The 17,075-nt window shown below is 37.0% G+C and overlaps 1 protein-coding gene and 2 non-coding genes across 3 annotated transcripts; all 3 read left to right on the forward strand.

Annotated features, from left to right (window-relative positions):
* Window positions 1-257: 257 nt before the first annotated feature.
* LOC125493661 (uncharacterized) lies at window positions 258-2,477 on the forward strand. Its single transcript, XM_057392260.1, has 2 exons — window positions 258-317; window positions 1,935-2,477. Exons 1-2 carry the CDS (start codon window positions 258-260, stop codon window positions 2,475-2,477), a joined length of 603 nt encoding a protein of 200 aa, XP_057248243.1.
* Window positions 2,478-11,743: 9,266 nt separating this feature from the next.
* On the forward strand, window positions 11,744-11,889 carry LOC125493921 (small nucleolar RNA snoR135). The gene has a single exon (XR_007270246.1). It is a non-coding gene; the product is annotated as a small nucleolar RNA snoR135 (small nucleolar RNA).
* A 63-nt stretch (window positions 11,890-11,952) lies between these two features.
* LOC125493911 (small nucleolar RNA Z103) lies at window positions 11,953-12,046 on the forward strand. Its single transcript, XR_007270236.1, has one exon. It is a non-coding gene; the product is annotated as a small nucleolar RNA Z103 (small nucleolar RNA).
* Window positions 12,047-17,075: the final 5,029 nt, after the last annotated feature.

Below are 17,075 nucleotides of genomic sequence, written 5' to 3' on the forward strand. Positions count from 1 at the left end.
GGTTAATATATTGATGCTCTATTCTTTTTAGTTTTGTGGTTTTGTGATTAGAGGCTTCATAGGTGGTTTTGTGATGGATAAGGTAACTGGACAAAAATTAAGTCCTAATTAAATTTGGCCAAGTGGGTGATTGGTTATTGAGTACATTGTTTATTATCCTCAAAAAAATATGCGTGCTAAGGACATTGGTTATCGAACAAATGAATTATGTAATTGCTCCTATCTCGAATATATATGTAACTGCTGATTTTGTATAAATGCATATCTCCCTGGAGTTGATGATGATGAATATGATGGTGAAGAAGTCGTCTCTGAAGGTAAGGAATTCCTAGATATTTTGTCCCTTATTTATATGGAAACCCTTGTTAGTTGAATCATTCCTAGATATTTTGTCCCTCTTACTCGATGTTAGTAAGGAATTCTATGAGAGCTGATTACAATCTAGAATGCTCTAACATCTAAAGGGATGCAGTTTTTTAAAAAACGCAACCCTATAAGTAATAAAGTGCTTAGTTTTTTAAAAAAATGCAGCCCTTTATGTGCTTTTTTTTAAAATGACTTTAATTTAAAAGAAATTGCAAGGGCTTTAGGGTTTGTTATTAGCTCTCACGCACGCCTCTCTCACTCTCCTCCCTTCTCTCTCACTCTCCTCCCTTCTCTCTCACGCACGCCTCTCTCACTCTCCTCCTTTCTCTCTTCCCCTCCTCCCTTCTCCTGCAAATCGATGGATTCCTCCCCTCGGCGAGGTCGAAGACCTCCAACACCGACACCTCCGGCGAAATCTTCCGACAACATATTCTCCACCTTCATTGTTCACAATGACAACGTCACCGGCGAACAACCCACTTTGTCTTTCATCAGATGCATCGGCAGCAACGAACATCAGAGTCAAGGTAACACACGAGCAACCATCTCTGCACTAGCCACACGTTTCAGATCTGACTTTCGCTCCTTCATTTTCGTTCGCTCAAGATCTGTTCCATAATTTCTTTAATTTTTTTCGTTCTCTAATTCCCGACTGATTTTCGCTCCTTTATTCTCGTTCTCTCATGATCTGTTCCATAATTTCTTTATTTTTTTAGTTCTCTAAATCCAGTTTAATTTTATTTTTGTGAAATTAGAGAATGAATATATTCTCTTATTAAAAAACTATATTTTCGTTCTCTAATTTTTTTAACACACTAGCCCTTTTGTTATGATTTTTTGTTCTCTAGTTCGTGTATTAATTTCATGTCATCTTTTTGGTTTAAATGCAGTTTCGTTTCTTTTTTCGTTTTTTAGGGTTTAAGGTTGTAAATTAATTTTTCATTATTGTAATTTCTTTATCTCATTTTTTTAGTTCATATGTAATTAATGAGTTGTACAATGTTTGTAATTCGGTAATATATTATTTTGAAATATATATTGTTGTTCTTAATTTTATAATATTTGTAATTTTATTGTGAGATTTGTGTTGATGTTCCGTTGCAAAATTTGGATTCTCTGCTAATTTGGAGTTGAAAAGGTGTGCAGGTTCACTTCACGAGCAAATTTTTTTTTAATTTTTTGGGGTCCATAAGGGCTGCGGTTTCGGGCTAAAACCGCAGCCCTTCATTGTGAAGGGCTGCGGTCAAAAACCGCAGCCCTTCTTTTCTATTGAAGGGCTGCTACGGAAAGGGTTGCTGGCCAAAAACGCAGCCCTTAGGGTTGTTTTAACCGCAACCCTTCCTTATTTTTCCACTAGTGTTGAAATCTTGTTTCTCGATCTCTCAAATTGAGATTTTTGCTCTAACTTGGTGGTTTAATTGGTATAACCGCAATGGGGTGATTTTTCGTCAGGAAATTGTTCTCCAGTTAAAAGTAGTGTGATGATTAGAGCTTATGTGCATAAGATTAGGATTCATGGAGCCACAATTTATGAAATTAATGCTCAGTATTCTTTACACTCTATTTAGAAAAGTGGTGTTTCTTCTAGAAAGTCTAGGATTCGGAATCAGGTTAGTTGGTTCCCTCCTCCTTCCAATTATTTTAAACTTAATTTTGATGGTTCTAATCTTCCAAATAGTCAAGACTCTTTTGGATTTGTTATTCATGATCCAGAAGGGAAAGTTTTACTATGTGGTGCTGGTGCTTTAGATTTGTCGATTTCTATTCTTGTTGCTGTAGTTAGGGATTTAAGAGAAAGTATTAGAGGGGTTATTTATTTGGGACTTAGAAATCTTATTATTGAGGGTGACAATCTGGTTGTTATCAACTCTGTTAGAAATATTTGGAAGATTTTTTGGACAATTAACGCTATTATTTTAGATGCAGGGGAAGATCTGAAGCAATTTGAAGATGTCCAAATTCGACAAATATTTCGGGAGGCTAATGCTGCTGCAGATTGGATGGCTCATCGCGGACACACTACGACTAACATTACTTATTGGTTTTATGTCCCTGATTTTCCTTTTGTTGTAATCATTCGCAAGGATGCTTTAGGGTGGCCCAATTCTTGAGGTCCACCCTACTTGTTTCTTTCCTTTTAAAAAACGAAAAAAACTCATTTTTTAATGAACTAATCAGAAAAACAAAAATATCAAAGTACAAAACGAAAAAAACCCTCAATTTTTCATGAGCTAGCCCTTTTAGATTGGCTCCACAATCCACATGCATCACGAGCAGAAATATAGCACGCAAAGAGGCAAACCTCTGCAATTATTGAACAAGGCTTGCTGGCTTAACTAAATTGGTTTTTTTTTTTAAATATATCGAGTAACATTATTGGTCTTGTACGATATACGAAGAGTAATCGTCTCAATAAACCATAAAATTAGACAAGTTAGGAGAGAAAAAATGAACCAACTTGTCACATATCGGCATATCGCGTATGTTTCCAATTGAGGTTAAACTTTTCATATTTTGAGTTTTTTTATCAAGGATTTTCATGTTCTGATTGTAAATTCACATTGATATACAAGAGAAAAATATCATCATATAAGATATTGTTAGATTTCTTATAATATGTAATTTTCAAATATAATTTTTTTATAATTTATAATTATACGTAAATAATAGACTAATGGCAAAATAGGACTGCAAAAACAAAAGTAACGAGAACAGATAATAAGAAATAGAAGAAGAATAGTTTTATACTCTTTATATTTTAAAATACTTGACACAATTTTCTATATACTCTCAACACCGGACAACCAGAGTTGTTGAGTTATGGCCCATCAGAGCACCTCCAGCGACCATAGGTCCCAACTTGCAAATATTGAAGAGTTGGAGCTAGTAGCTTGGTTGTTGGAGTGAAAAGAATGTTGTTGCTTGGGGAAGTCAAGTAGCTCCACAAAGCTACTCGCTTTATTCTACTATTTGTAACCCCCTACTTGCACTTTTCACTTGCCACTTTCACTTTTTATTTCACTTTCTATGTATAAATGCAATTGTTTGATATGGTGATGACATGTGGGACCTACAAAAAATACAAGTGGTTGTAGTTTTCCATTGAAAGAGGTAGTAGCTTGGATATGTTGTAGTTTGAAAATCTAATATGACACACAAAACTACAAATAATTGTAACTTGCCATTATAGTTGCTCTCAGTTGATCTGCAATCGTTCATTTATGGTGGGCATCAAGTTATTAACAATAGTACTTTTTTACATGAGTTAACAAAGAAAGATGTAAAATAAATGGAAAATGGGCCATCCGTTTGCTGATTTTTCTCACCATCTTGGTTTCTTTGGAACCTGTGTCTTCTACATGAGTTGAAATGATGGAAACATGGCAGCTATTCGCCTTATATAATGTCTTGTAGAATCTGGGGCCGGGAAGCCCCGCTTGCCTCATCCGAAAGGGGGGCACTGAGAAAAAAAATTCGGAGGAGAGTTGAAATATAAAGCATCTATACTAATATATTAAAAAGCGTGCGTAAACCAAGAACGGTGTCACGTGGCGCTTTCTCTAGGGAGTTTTAGATCATGTAAATATGTAATCCATGTACAATAAAAAAAATTAGAAATTACATAGTATAGGTTTTGATCCCGTGACCTCATGTACTAAAGTTTTAACCACTAGACCAAGTAGTATTTAGTGCTATTATATCAAAGTACAATATTAATAAATGAAAATTTTCTTACCCGGATAATAGCCCGAGCCTAATAACTAGTTTCATAATAAATAATAGTTATTACTTTTAGGTTCAAACTATGTCCGGAATTAATAATATTTTTGTGTTAAGGGGTAATATTTAATTTTGTATAGTTTATTGATCAGAACTTTACTTTATTAATTTAAGATTATATGATTGAATCAGGTTTTAAATATATCTGTATAGATTATTTATTTGATTGAGAGTTCCTAATTTGTTTCCTCTTAATACCGTGATTTTGGTTTTGATGGAACTTAGTACCATGATTTTGAGTGGTCATGTTTTTATAAATATACTTTATATAGCATCAAACCTACTATGGGACACCATATAGACTATAGTCAATAATTAGAGCCAGGGGCATCATAAATTCATGAGGCACCCCGCACACTCTTTTCAGCCTTCAGGGTGTGTTCCTATTGCAGTCTTTGTAAAGGATTGGAGCAAATACTTTGACAAGACATTACAAGTCTTGAGTCATAAACTGGGAAGTCTGATTTTTTCCAAAAGGGGAGGAAATAGGATATTAAAAACCTTAAGTCGGAACTCGGAATTTTTGACAAAATCCATCATTTGGTTGCAAGATACATTTGTAAAAGATTGCAAAGATCAAAATGTGCAACATAAAAGGTGGCAAAAGTAAAAAAAAAAAAAACTATTTTCATTATTCTCATATTATGCATTTCCTTATATTAGCCTCAAGTTGTCATCAAATTATAGTAATAATCAACATAATTTCTTATTGAATGTAGGTCACATAACTCATAAATCTCATATCTACTTATCCATGTCACTTTAGTAACCTAGACTTTAATATTAATGATTTGGATTTTCTTTTTATTCCATATAATTATTGTACAATACGTTATCTATCTATACAAATATATTAAAAGACACGCTTGACAATGTTTATGCGCTACGTGGCACCCTCGTTCTCCCACTAAAATTTTGCCATGTATAAAATTACCCACCCAGCAATAAATCAGATGATTATCATTCTTTAAAAAAATATATATGCTCAAGCCCATTCTCGAACTCTTGACCTTAGGTAAGAATTTATAAAGACTCACCATCTGAACTCACACCTTCTAATAATTCATATTTTCACAAAATAATGTATATGTTTGTAAAGAATTTAGTAAAGTGGCAGTCAACGGCAATGCCTACTTGCAGTCAAGTTTATTTTTCTTATTTTGTTTTTTTCCTTGTAGTCACCCCCTTACTCCATCTTCCCTTTCGAGATTCACCATAAATGTTACTGTTTGGGCCTATTTCTTGGACCAGCCCACATATGACAAAGTGACTAAAATACCCCTACATCCAGGGAAGCAAATCCTCCACCAGCTGGAGCTGACTAAAATACCCTCATTTATTGGGACTCCTATCCTCTATAAATAAGGGTTGTCTCATCAGACAAAGGTAGGCAATTCTAAGCTACAAAAACCAGAGCATCTCTCTCTACATTGATCACTTTCTCTCTCTACCTCAATCATCTACTAACTTGAGCGTCGGAGGGGCGATCCCGGAACAACCCCCGGGGTAGTCTAACGTATTGTGCAGGTCTCCGGTGAACAGATAACCAGCTCAGGATTCGTATTATTGACTTAAGAACCTGCTCAGCACAGATCATGAACCTTAATTTCTAGACAGAAACAGTTTGGCGCCGTTTGTGGGGATAGAACAAGAAGTTACTTCGCCACCACTCAGCAAGATTCACCTTGTTGCTACTCAACAAAACTCACCTCATTGTTGCTCAGCAATGGCCCCAACAAAGAAGAAACGCTCCCAAGCCAACCGTTCCGGGAGAGCTCAACCATCCCATATGCACCTATGGTGCTATCCTTTTATCCGAATGATGAGGATTCCACCCCAATGGGGAATCCACTACGGAGTCGATCATCCCGCAGCATCGGGTTAGATATGAGTAGCTAACCCTCTGCCAATAACTGCAACATACATCACCTTGATTGCATCTCAAAGAACTCTCCAGCAAAGTCGAATGGGTATGGTTTCCACTCGTCGCGAGGAGATCATTCGTCCTTCCTGAGATGCTCAGCCGAACCGGCATAGACCTAAATAAAGGGAAGGATCGCGTCAACCCTCAAAGGGCAAAACACGTTATCACTCAGAAGAAGTTGTATCGAAGAATACAACCCATGAAGATTGTTCTGAACAAGGGGTGTGGTGACACATAACCGCAAAACCCCTCCAGAATAAATAGTGGCACCCTGAAATTTATGGTATAGTTCAGCCAGAGGTGCCTATTCATCAAAGGCACCAACTCATCGATGATATTTACTCATTCAAGTTACCCACTCATCATTGGGTGCCCACTCGGTCAAAAGAATATACTCAGCTAGATGTGCCCACTCATCATCAGGCACCCACTCATCAACAGTACCTACTCCTCCAATGTACCCAGTTATACTTGGGTGCTTACTCAGCCGGGGCATCCATTCGGCCTTAGATGCCTACTCGACCGATGAGAAATTTATATATCTCACTTTCAAAGGCACACTATCAAAGGCCTTATGTCACCCAGATCGGTCAGGAAAAACTAAGTAAATACCTCGAAGACTATCAGGTCAACAAAGGCGAGTAAAAGGGGACTCAAAAGGCGATAATTCCGCCATGGCACCTCCTCAGTCATGAGGGGGAAACCTCAATAACATAGCCGAAAATGGCCAAGTACAACATGTTGGAACATTCGTGATGTCAAAGTGGCGAGGCTCAAAGTCACCCATCTCCACCATATCCAGACCCGCTCGGCCAGCAGGAGACCCCATCTCCTTCGCCGAGTCACTCTTATACTTGGCCAAATTTAGGCTAAGTAATTCATTGGTACCTGCTCGGACAAGGGACCCGGTCGGCCACTCAGTCCTGCACATAACTTGAAGCGAGCCATAATCCCGGGGTACCCCCTCCCCTCTCGAGACTAGCAGGGTACCCCGAAACATGGGTCTGTCTCGGTTTCCGCTAGACGATCGCCTTCGGAAGGAATGATGCTACCCTATCCGTTCATCCAGCGTGGGGCTAATCACTTGAAAACCTATTGGCGGATAAATAAATACTCTCAAAGGAGGAAGCATGAGGTGAATAAGCCTCGTGAGCCAATACTTTTACCATCAGCACCTCTTCAGTTAGAAGAGGAACGTCCTACTAACTTACCCGAAAAACGACTAAGTATCAACAATTGAACCTACTCGAGATCTGAATAGCGTCAGAAGACCTCCTTGAGAAGCATGGGGCTCACTAGCCCTCCCGAGTTGAGAAACTTCATCATTAGCACCTCCTAAGTCAAAAGAGAAACGTCCTACTAACTTAGCCGAAAAACGACTAAGTATCAACAATTAAACCTACTCGATATCTGAGTAGCATCAGAAGACCTCCTCGGGAAGCATGGGGCTCACTAGCCCTCCCGAGTTGAGAAGCTCCATCATTGGCACCTCCTCAGTCAGAAGAGGAACGTCTTACTAACTTAGCCGAAAAACGGCTAAGTATCAACAATTGGACCTTGAGTAGCGTCGGAAGACCTCCTCGGCCAAACATGGGGTTCATTAGCCCCATTGAGTCGAGCGTATATCTCGCGGTACCTCCTCGGCCAAACATGGGGCTCATTAACCCCCCGAGTCGAGCGTATATCTCGCGGTACCTCCTCGGCTATGCCAGGAGTACCCTATCACATAGCGAAAATAGCTAAGTGCAAACAAATCAATCTCATCGGAAAACATAGGGCCCATTATCCCCCCCCCCCCGAGTTGAGAAATTCTTTCATTGGCACCCACTCGGACAACATGGGGCTCATTAGCTCCTCATCCGAGTGGCGTCCAACCCGCTCGGCCACTAGGATACCCTCTCTCTTTTGGCGAGTCGCTCTTATAATTAGCCAAATTAAGGCTAAGTACTTCATTGGCACCCACTCGGACAGCATGGGGGTCATTAGCTCCTCATCCGAGTGGCGCCTGACCCGCTCGGCCACTAGGAAACCCTCTCTCCTTTGACGAGCCGCTCTTATACTTAGCCAAATTAAGACTAAGTACTTCATTGGCACCCACTCGGAAAACATGGGGCTCATTAGCTCTTCATCCGAGTGGCGTCCGACCCACTTAACTTATTGGAGACCCGTTCGGCGCAAGGTGCCGGCCAACACAAGGGGCTACTCGGATGAGGTACGAAAAATCAAGGCACCAGGTCGATCACTCATCAAGGCACCTGAAGGCACCGGGTCGGCCCCTTGACCAAAGGCACCTGGTCGGCCTTTCGGCCTAGGCATCCGATCAGCTAGTCGACCATGGCATCCACTCGGCTATGGCACCTAGTCGGCCGGTGGAGTCTCTCGGCTAGGGGAGCTTCTCTGCCCGGGAGCTGGTCGGCTAGTGGAGCCACTTGGTCAGGGTCGCTGCTCGGCGTGTGCACCTGGTCGGCCAAGGAAGCAAGCTCGGCCTCGACCAGCTCGACCGAGGGAGCAAGCTTGGCCTCGACCAAGGGAGCTGCTCGGCCAGCAAGGCTCAAGGGAGCAAGCTCGGCCTCGACCAGCTCGGCCAGCCTATACTTCGCTCTGCCAAGGGAGCAAGCTCGGCCTCGACCAGCTCGGCCAGGGGAGCTGCTCGGCCAGCAAGGCTCAAGGGAGCGAGCTCGGCCTCGACCAGCTCGGCCAGGAGAGCTACTCGGCCAACATGGCTCGGGGGACCTGCTTGGCCACTAGGGAGTTACTCTGCCACTCAGCGAGACCCCCGTGCTTGGTTAATCCTAGCGCCATAAGATTTCCTCTACTACGATCCGACATGAAAATTCTTGGGTCCCGCTCAATATCGGCAAAAATGCAATCACCTTATTCCGCCAATCAACCGAGCTAAAATGGCGATTTCCACTCCGATTACTTGGTGTGGGGCTAATTGTTTGGGCCCATTTCTTTGACCAACCCACCTATGGTAAAGTGACTAAAATACCCCTACATCTAGGGAAGCAAATCCTCCACCAGCTGGAGCTGACTAAAATACCCTCATTTATTGGGGCTCCTATCCTCTATAAATAAGGGTTGTCTTATCAAACAAAGGTAGGCAATTCTAAGCTACAAAAACCAGAGCATCTCTCTTTACATTGATCACTTTCTCTCTCTACCTCAATCATCTACTGACTTGAGCGTCGGAGAGGTGATCCCGGAACAACCCCCGAGGCAGTCTAACGTATTGTGCAGGTCTCTGGTGAACAGATAACCAGCTCAGGATTCGTATTACTGAGTTAAGAACCTACTCAGCACAGATCATTAACCTTAATTTCTAGACAGAAACAATTACAATCCTCTACTTCGTAATTAATGGGCTAGCAATACAAATTATACTTGCTACTAATCGAGCTTTAAGATTGTTATTAGAGTATACAAATTAAAAGATGGAGTTCAAAGGTCGAACAACAACGCCAATAAACAAGGCCAGTGAAACTGTTAATCCTAGTACAAATCTGTTTGATTATATATATACTTTAATCTGCTAATCACTCATAAATCCTGTTAATATTCTTCATTGCACATTGAAGTTCAATTATCAATTCAACAATTACATAAGTTCATAACTAAAATCTACCCCTCTTTCTATATGTATATATAACAATAGTTATGGTAATTGTACGATACCCAAATTTTTGTTGTTCTTCTTCGAGAAGATATTAGCTAATCTGGCATAATTTTTTTGGGTTTTTGGGATAGATAAAACTTTATTTTTCAATTCTCTTTTGTTAATTTAACTGATTTTTTTTCTTTTCTTTTCTTTTTATTAGAGGATTTTTATAATCAATCAACTTTGCAAGTTAATATGTTCATCTTCTTTTCTTTTTTTCCTTTGGTATAAATTTAATAAGAATACATGTTTTCTCTTTCATTTATTTTCTAGATAGTTTATACCTCAAGAGTTTTGAGTACATCCACCCACTTTTATGTTTATTGTACTAAAGCTGCTGTATGAAGTAGTTACTCATGGAACTAAATGGATATGAAAAGTAATTCAATTTGGTCATGTAGTATTGGGTTAAACATAGGGTAGGTGGGTACAGTAAGTCATGCAATTAAAAAGTCAAACTGATTGTATACGTATTCTTAAGAATTCAAGGCAAATATACACAGTTGAGCATTTTCGTACACAAAATGAATTACTTCCTCCGTTTTTTTTAGATGTTACACTTTCTATTTTAGAAAATTTTAAATTAGATGTTACAATTTTATTTTGGGTAATAACTTCTATCTATCTCTCTCCTATCACATGTTCACATAGGGCCCTTTTGTTTTTCATTCTCTCTATCTCTCTCCTATCACATGTTCACATAGGGCCCTTTTGTTTTTCATTCTCTCTATCTCTCTCCTCTCCAAAAATTACCTAGGAGTCCGTGATTTGAAAAGTGTAACATCTAAAAAAAACGGAGGAAGTATTTTATTTGTTAAGTTCAATATTTGCGTTTCAAACTTAACATATGCCATTGAACACTTTCATATAGAAACTGAACATTTAGTTTGTTAACTTGAATATTTTCATATACAATTGAACAGATCAAATTAAACATTTTAAGTTGCACATTCGCTTCATTTTTCAACTATTTTGTAAATATCCAAGCCAATCAAACACATTTGTTGTAACTTGCCCAAATTCAATGCTATACTTTGAATTTGTTATTAAGAATGCGAAATCTATAATATTCAAGCAAATTTCATAGTAAAAATACAAATGCAACTCGTTTTGTTGAAAATATTCATGAATTTGCGTTTTGATACTTCAAATTACCTTTTTTTTCTTCTTGTTTGCGTACTTTTTATGATCATATATTGAACTTCTGCTTGTGAATGTGGAGACTTTGTTGATATCAATGTTATTTTCTACTTTGATTTTGCTATATTTTGCTATTTTTTAAAAAAGTTGGGCTGCTATTATGGTTTTTAGGGATGTTTTGGGGAGGGGGGGTTTTTCAAAAGAGACAAAAATAGATGAGAGATATTTTGGGGGGTTTGAGAAGAGAGAAAATGGATGAGAGAGATTTTGGGAGTTTTTTTGGGTTTTATGATGGTTGTTGGTATTTAGGGCCTGTTCTTTTCGGCATAAAACGACCGAATTGAACTGAACTCAACTGAACTGAACTATTAACTGAACTGAATTAAATTATAACTAACAGTAATGATAATAATTAAATTAGAAATTGAGCAGAACTTACTAAAACTGAACTGATTGCAATTGAGCTAAACTGAAAATAAAATAGGAAGAACATGCCCTTATATAGTAGTTGCATGGAAGGGAAAGAAAGAGGAGGTACATGTAAGAGACACATATACCCGGGTTCATGATATACTAATTGGAGTATAACTTCTCGGATTCCAAAAATCAAAATCAGCCCATTACAACAAAACTAAAAACCAAGGCTTAGCTTCCTCAAACAAAATTAAAAAAACCAAGGCCAACTGTCCCATGGCCCAAAACTCAATCCACCTTTAACTCAAAAGAACCACCCAGAAAAACCCTAACTCAACTTACAATTATAAACTGCAGTCGCCATTTCTCTTCAATTTCTTCATTAAAACCATTAATTTCTCTCTATCCTTTTCTAATAAATCTGGTTGGTAACCATTTTTTTTTTGTTAATAATAATAAAAAAAGCAGAGATTGTGTGTATCGACTTGGTGCATACAATGCACCAATTAGTCGAAAGAGTTCCCTGCAATATATAATTTCAGGGGAAGATGGGCAGTTGTGATTCAATTCTCTATTGAGTTTTTCAACAATCATCTTCCCCATATTTTTTTCATTTGGTTAATTACCACGATATTTAGATGATTAAATTGAATATAATAATTATTTAGAGATGGAAGTGATGAATTTTTCCCCAGATTATCGAAGCTGATTAAACTGAGCTAATTTTATTCTCTTTGAGAATTCAAGCCAGAACTCTGATCCATCTCTTTCACTATTTTGGAATTTTGAAGGGTAATTGAAATCTACTAATCTTTTAAATGAAAATATTACCAAAATACAGGTTTAATTAATATGGTACCTAATAAGTAGATTTTATTAATGTATAGTAGTTTAGCTTAGATAAATTGGAGTAACGCTTCGGATGTATCCGTTTATGTTTCGGGTTTCATCACGATTTGTACCTAATTAGATTTTGGGTTATATGGATCATTCAAAATATGAAAACTGTTGTGAGAAATATGGAAATAAGATAATACTCCTTCTGTTTTTTTTTATCTTTCTCACTTGGAATTTTGACACTATTCATGCATAGAGAGAATCTTCTCAAATGTTCTCAATTTATAAGAAAAAACATAGTCATGTGGGGTCTTGTTTGATTTGTCTCAATTAGTATTTTATTAATATTTAATCGTTATAATTTTTACTAATATATAATGAAAGATATTTAAGTTTTAAAACATGCATTGGAAGACGCGTACAAAAGAGTAGGAATGATAAAAAAAACAGAGGGAGTACAAGTAGAGAGAGTTTTGTATATTGAAGTATTTTGATCTGATGCCTATATGTAAATCTTACGCTTATATATTTATAGTGGTAAATTATACCACTGTTTACATAGAGTAGAGTAGTAGGGCAGTAGAAAAATGTTGCATTGTATTGAATGTTGATGGGCATTGTCAAAGTTGGTATACTCCAAAGTCCAATCTGACAGTCACAACTATTGCAACAAAAACAAGAACTTTTCAGCATTTATGAACTAGTTTTGTGACTTTTGGTTCGAATATCAGTTTGTTTTGGGTCGAGTAAATTTGGTTTGGGTTTGGGTTTGGGTTTTATATTTGTTTGGGACCAGTTTTGGATGAACAATTGTACTATTTTGTATCTTATTTTTATAGATGAACAACTTAATACCAAAGCTTGACATTTTATTTATGTTAAGCATGATCATGAACAGTTAAAAAAATGGTGCAAGTTAGCCGCAAAAAAACAAATGCAAGTTAATGAAGAAAAATAATCAAATAGGTTAGAAGTGATACAAAAGTTATCTTGAAATTAATTGAAGTCGCAACTCAAATATATGAATCTCTAGATTAATTGAGACTTAGATAGAAAGGAAAAAAGGAAAAAAAATTTGATGTCATGTAAATTTAATGTCATGTAAATTTAAGTAAAACTAACTAAATTCTTATGATAAAAGGAATTTTGATGCATTTCTAGCCATTGAATGGATTCCCCATTAAAATTAAATATTTTAAAAAATAATTATAAATGTTTTTCTCTAGTTTATATATTACGTAGTGGATAGCGAATACACAATTTTTTTTTTCCTTAAGTCATTTATACATGCTAAGTATTCATATGGCTTGCTTGGGAATTGGGATTTTGGAAGTCCAATCAATACAAGCTTCACAATTCGGCCACGTGCGTTGTATAAATTACAACTAGTTTTTAGGCATGAGCGACGTCTTGAGTAATGGCATTTTCATTTATTAATATTTCGCTTTGAAACGATAACACTAAATATAACTTGGTTTAGTGGTTAAAACTTTAACATATGAACTTGAAGTCATGGGATTAAATCTTTAAAATAATGCAATTTTTAACTTTTTTATTATATGTGATATATATGGATTCCAAAATCCTAATGGAGAGTGACATGTGGCATCGTTCCTTGTTTAAGAACGCCTTCCAATATATTAGTATAGATGTATCTTAATTCTTAGTAATAACTAATAAGTCATGGGGTCGATCCAAGACATCATTATGAAATGGAGCAAAGGGATGATTGCAAAAAAAAGAAATCAAATAGGAAAATAAATTTTATGGCTAGGCATTGATTGTAACATTGCTAATTACTCCCTCCGTCCCATAATATAAGTCATGTTTCCTTATAAGGTGTCCCAAAATATAAGTCTTATTTCTATTTTCAATCAAGAATTATGCCCAAAATACCCTCATGAAAATAGTTTAATTCAAAATATCATCATAATTTCAGCTTCCAATGCACCATTATTAATGACAAAATGGAATCTTTTTTTACTTCATTGAACTCCTCTACACATTAAACCATGCAACATTCAATGATAATTTTTATTTTTTGTTAAAAAGAAAAAAACAATGTAAATGTTTCTCAATAAAAATAATTTTTTTTATTCAAATAAAACAAGATTCCATTTAACTTAATTCCCGTGTAAAAACAGAATCAGGACTTATATTATGGGACAGAGGGAGTACAACACATATCTATAATTTTGTGGAAACATGAATCACTAAAAGATGTTAGATAAGATGGTGAGTCTTTGGAAATCGTTACCTGAGGTCAGAGGTTTGAGCCTAGGAAAAATGAGTAGTTCTCACGGTTCTCACCATAAGGGTGGTTCTCATATGAACTTAAACCTATATATATATGTGTGTGTGTGTGTGTGTGTGTGTGTGTGTGTGTGTGTGTGTGTGTGTGTGTGTGTGTCTGTGTGTGTGTGTGTGTGTGTGTGTGTGTGTGTGTGTGTGTGGGTGTGTGTGTGTGGTGTGGTGTGTGTGTGTGTGTGTGTGTGTGTGTGTGGTTGGTGTGTGTTGTGTGTGTGTGTGTGGCTAAATGTGAGAGTTTGATGAAAATGAACATGAAAGTCTAAAATCGGCCTTAAATGACCTTCATTTACCCAAATTGGGTTTCAAAGCATGAGCAATGGTGGTTCTTGACTCTAATGGTTATATATGTTGCTATTAGTACTATATATGTCCTAACATGTGTCTAAATATGGAAAAATATGTAAATTGAACTTCAAAGGCCAAAAAAGGTCCAAAAAGGCGAAAATGGGCTGTCATGTATAATACCTTGTCAATATCCCCGACTTCCTTGCAACATGAGGCTATATCGAACATGAACCTCAACACATAGTAGCCACACTCGGTTCCCCCGGGTTGTTGAGCACACTAATTATAGAATTACATTAAAAAATCATTTAAGAAACATATATATTTGTTTATTGTAAAATTAAAGAAAGAAGTAGAAAAACAACATGAATTACCTTCATTGCTTTCCACTTAGGAAATCTTCCTGTTCTCCCAACCTTCTTCAAGCCCCCCACCCCCGCACCTGCACTGCCCCCCCCCCACTGCACAACCCCTGCACTTCCCCCCCCCAACTGCACACACACCCCTTGCACAGTCCCCCACCCCCGTTCAAAACTAGAAATAGGCCATAACGAGTTTCATGTACCCAAATCGGTTTCTTACAAATATAGTGATCCTAATAAGAACTAAACATGCCACTACATGCGGCTAAAAGTGAGAAATTAAAGAATTGGAACATGAAAAGTCGAAATCGGCCCAAAATGACATCCACTTACCCAAATTGGGTTTCAATACATGTGAAGCTAGTTTAGTTGATTGCAATACATATAGTGATCCTAATAAAGAACTAAACACGCTATTACATGTGGCTAAAAGTGAGAAATTAAAGAATTGGAACATGAAAAGCCGAAATCGGCCGAAAATGACATCCACTTACCCAAAGTGGGTTTCAATACATGTGAAGCTAGTTTAGTCGATTGCAATACATATAGTGATCCTAATAAGAACTAAACATGCCATTACATGCGGCTAAAAGTGAGAAATTAAAGAAATGGAATATGAAAAGCCGAAATCGGCCCAAAATGATATCCACTTACCCAAAGTGGGTTTCAATACATGTGAAGCTAGTTTAGTTGATTGCAATACATATAGTGATCCTAATAAGAACTAAACATGCCATTACATGCGGCTAAAAGTTAAGTATCTTACATCTAATCTTAATTCAACGATACATATATACATATTTGCACATATAAACCAATTTACACATATAAACCAATTTAGTAATATATGAAATTAAATAAAGTTAAGTATGAGCGATAACATACCAATAATAAGGTTGTAAATAGGGAAATGGAAGTCAACACTCTGTCACTAACACTTCGTCACTAGCTAGCTTCAATAATCAATAACAAAGTTTAAAGTTCAAATTAGTATAAATTACCAAACTAAACTAAATTAAACTAAACTAAACTAAACTAAACTAAACTAAACTAAATAACTAAACGAAAAAAATAACAATCATACTCATCCTACCACAAAGACCTAGTTTTTTAACCTCTAAATCAAATTAACTACTCCAATTGAAATTAAATTAACTCAAATGAATAAAATTCAAACCCTTAAACTATTATGCAACCTAATTTCACTAACAGTTATTCATAAAATTACAATAAATTATAAATTTATGAGATTACAATAAAAGTTATGAAATTTTTACTTAACTAGCTAGGAAAAGGTGGTAATGTAGTTGGTTAGGAAGGGGAGGAGGAGAAATGAAGCTACGGAGCAGCAGTGGTGGCGTAAAACTACGGCAGAAGTGGTGGCGCGAAATTAGGGCGAAACTAACCCAGCTGGTGGTGGCGAATCTTCACGTGCGCAAGTCGTCGGAGTTGGTGGCAAGTCGCCGGCGTGGGTAGTGGTAGTGGCGCAAGTTGTTCGTGTAGTGAGTTTTTTGCTTGGGAGGAAAACAAATTGTGTTTAGAATAGGCGGGTTTTTTGAGCAAACGCATTTAGCAGAGGAGTTTCGAATGCGGTCCCATGAACCGCATCCGGTTCGAAAAAAAACCCGCATCCGATATTATATCTGATGCGGTTTTTTCGGACCGCATCTGCTTTTCTTTGGCAAGTTTCCCTCGCATTTCCAAAATGGATTTGAGTTTTTATCTAACCTTTGTTACAATGTGTGACCTCATAGGACCCAATCAATATTAGTAGTCGGACCAATCTCATTAATCCAACAAACCATAATTTAGCTTCTAGCAAAACAGTACGGTCACCTAGTATTATTGAATATATTATCTTTATAAACTTATCCATATATATTTATTTTGTTACACTTGATCGAGGATAAAATCCTTTAAATATGAGTTGAGAAATTACAACAATATAATTTAAATTTAAAAAACCGACTTACCCATAAGATAATCATTAAGTAATAGG

Source organism: Beta vulgaris, chromosome 9 (assembly GCF_026745355.1).
Source record: "Beta vulgaris subsp. vulgaris cultivar EL10 chromosome 9, EL10.2, whole genome shotgun sequence".
Taxonomy (NCBI): Eukaryota; Viridiplantae; Streptophyta; class Magnoliopsida; order Caryophyllales; family Amaranthaceae; genus Beta; species Beta vulgaris.